The sequence below is a fragment of the Verticillium alfalfae genome, genomic scaffold (assembly GCF_000150825.1).
Source record: "Verticillium alfalfae VaMs.102 supercont1.6 genomic scaffold, whole genome shotgun sequence".
Classification (NCBI taxonomy): domain Eukaryota; kingdom Fungi; phylum Ascomycota; class Sordariomycetes; order Glomerellales; family Plectosphaerellaceae; genus Verticillium; species Verticillium alfalfae.
This window is the reverse complement of record NW_003315033.1, coordinates 1585871-1588341: the sequence shown is the minus strand read 5'-3', so window position 1 is coordinate 1588341 and position 2471 is coordinate 1585871. Positions and strand designations below refer to the sequence as shown.

At 53.1% G+C, this 2471-nt stretch overlaps 2 protein-coding genes across 2 annotated transcripts in view; both read right to left on the bottom strand.

Annotated features, from left to right (window-relative positions):
• VDBG_05592 (40S ribosomal protein S25) overlaps nt 1-340 on the bottom strand; it is a gene marked incomplete at both ends in the record, with an annotated part of 973 nt that extends 633 nt beyond the window's left edge. The window contains one exon of the mRNA XM_003004433.1: nt 219-340. Within this exon, the coding sequence (XP_003004479.1) occupies nt 219-340 (122 nt within the window). The remainder of the gene's footprint in view (nt 1-218) is intronic.
• A 1310-nt stretch (nt 341-1650) lies between these two features.
• Nucleotides 1651-2372, bottom strand: VDBG_05591 (40S ribosomal protein S25; the record flags this gene model as incomplete). Its single annotated transcript, XM_003004432.1, has 3 exons — nt 1651-1819; nt 1872-2088; nt 2253-2372. The coding sequence occupies 3 exons, from the start codon at nt 2289-2291 to the stop codon at nt 1794-1796; spliced, it is 282 nt and encodes a 93-aa protein (XP_003004478.1).
• Nucleotides 2373-2471: the final 99 nt, after the last annotated feature.

Here is a 2471-nt window from a genome sequence, read left to right as displayed (position 1 = left end):
AGCAATGCTCTTGGCAGGTGTCCTTGGTCGGATAAATCTCCACAGTGTGCACCGGAGTCCAACCTCGATTGCCTCAAACTCAACTTCCATGCTATCCTTGTATTTCCCGCCAGTGCCATGCGGTCCAGACCTGTGCCCATTGACACCGTACCCTGTCAACATTGACATCCGCTCCCCTGACCCGCACCCCGATTCAAACAGCCGAGCTAAAACAGCACCAATCCAGGGGTTGGCTACCGGCCAGGCGAAAAGCCAGAGCTCCCCCTAGCCAGCAGCCGGTTTCTCGGCCGCGAGACGCAAAGCCAGCGAAAAGCCACCGCGCAATCTGGCAGCTCCCCATGCTGACCTTCCCCCGACCAGAAAATTTTTAAGTGGTCCTCCTCGGGCGAAAGGTCTGCCAGCCAGCGAGACGGGAGGCGCGAGATCGCCAGACCACCGAGAGGTCTGGGCTTCGCCCCCCCGAAACCGTATCCAGCATGATCAGCTCCCCTACCCTTGGAGGCGTGCTTTTTTTGCTCTCCCAGGCGGAGATGCAGATGGAGACTGAATCTCGCTCCGTAGGATTTGATGGTATGTGTCCACTTGAACAGGTATCAGCGGCTTGCATGTGCTCAGGCTTGGCGTAATGGTTGATCCGTCTCTATCGCGTGCGTTTTTGCTTTGCTTGGATTTTGCGCTTGATGGGACAACGCTCGGCAAAATGAAGCCTGTGTTCTTTTTTCCCGACCACGAGCTAGCTGACTATGTCGTGCCAATTGATCCAATTTGCCCGCCTCACTGACGTCTATCACACAGCCACAACCTGGGCTCATTAGGTCATTATCCAAAAGACTTGATGCAGCCCGACACCAGACTTAACAACTTCCGGCGTATCAACTGAAATTCCAAGGCTACTTCAGAGTTATCGAAAGTGCCATAACAAGCGCGTGTTGGTGTCTACCAGCTAAAGAAGGTTGACCAAAAGAGCGGCGGTCAAATGACAAGCTAAACCAAAGTGCCTGGAAGTGCTTTCCTTTATTATCAGATGTAGGCGCAAGTTTGGGTTTCAGAACATCGACCAGCCCTGGCATACATAGTTTAATCCCACCAGACTAGCAAAAACAATCAGGTTGTCTGCCAAAGTGGTGAGGTCGGTACAGCTACACTAAGCAGCCTTGGAGATGCTTTATGTGCTGATAGCCAGCGCATTTGTACAGCTGAATGACGCACTACTTTATTTCACACCGACGACAATAAAGGAAGCCAAGTGGCTGCCTACGGCGCACGTCCTTGTAAATCGCACATTAAGGGTGTGGCTTTCTATAATCCTTACGCTCACCATATCTGAGCTTCAACACACATCGTCAAGCGTACAAGTATTTAGAGTGGGATGTGAAGAGCTCGTAGTGTCACTGGTCACGACGGCGCCAGCTAAGGCCCATGTAAATCGGTTTGGAAACTGTCGTCCATGCAGCATGGTGAACTTTGAATTTGTATCATCGAGTCATATTGAGCCCCTCCACTGTTCCATGAACACGATTGAGGGGTCAACCGATGTGCGTCATGGTTGTCTACAAACATGTAGACATGTCGCTGAAGTATGCAAAGAGTAGTCTCCCGCTCTTCCGTGTCTACACAGGCATCACTTCACTGCACATAGTTCTTGAGTCATTGGGTCAACCGATTCCGATTCCTTGCTACACCGAGCATACCGGCCTTAGTCCGGGCCGTGATATCTACCCATGGAAACCCGGGCCAAGCCCTCCCTAACGACGCAAAACCAAAGTCATGTCCATCGCAGTAAGGTGAATCGTTTAATCGGTACCGCCAACAGCACGGGCTGAACTTGTTAGCCGCTATTCCTCGAATGACTGCGTGGCGAGCAAACGTACTGTAGATCTGCATCTTGCTGTGCTGCACCACCGGGCGGATGAGGCCCTTCTCCTCGAGGTCCTTGATGCACCTCCTCGCGAGCGAACCGTTGATCTTCATGCGGTCGACGAGAGTGGCGACGGTGACGAGGCGGAAGGACTGGACATCCTTGTAGAGCTTCTCAGAAGTCTGCTTGTCGAGGATGACGGCGTGCTGGGCCTTGTCCTTGACCTTGCCCTTGGACCTGGAGGTATTGTGTTAGAGGAGGAGGATTTCTCGTGGGAATTTCGTCTGGCGCTTCATCAAGTCGGCGTCGCAGATGCGGCGGTTACGTACCACTGCAAACATGTTAGCGACAATGGCACGAGTAAATGACGATGTGGTAGTCAGGCGCAACAAACCTTCTTCTTCTGCTTCTTAGCTCCAGCTGCGGGCGCCATGTTTGCTGATGTTGTCGTCGGTCGGTGGTTGATGGACGGAACGCTGACGCTGGGGTGGAAGAAGTTCGTTTCGTTCAACGATGCGTGGTTTGACTGATGCCCGTTGGGGGGCTCCTGCCTTTCGCTGGCACTCACAAGCCCTGGATCTGCCCCGCTTCTGGGGCTCTGAGGCCAATGGCA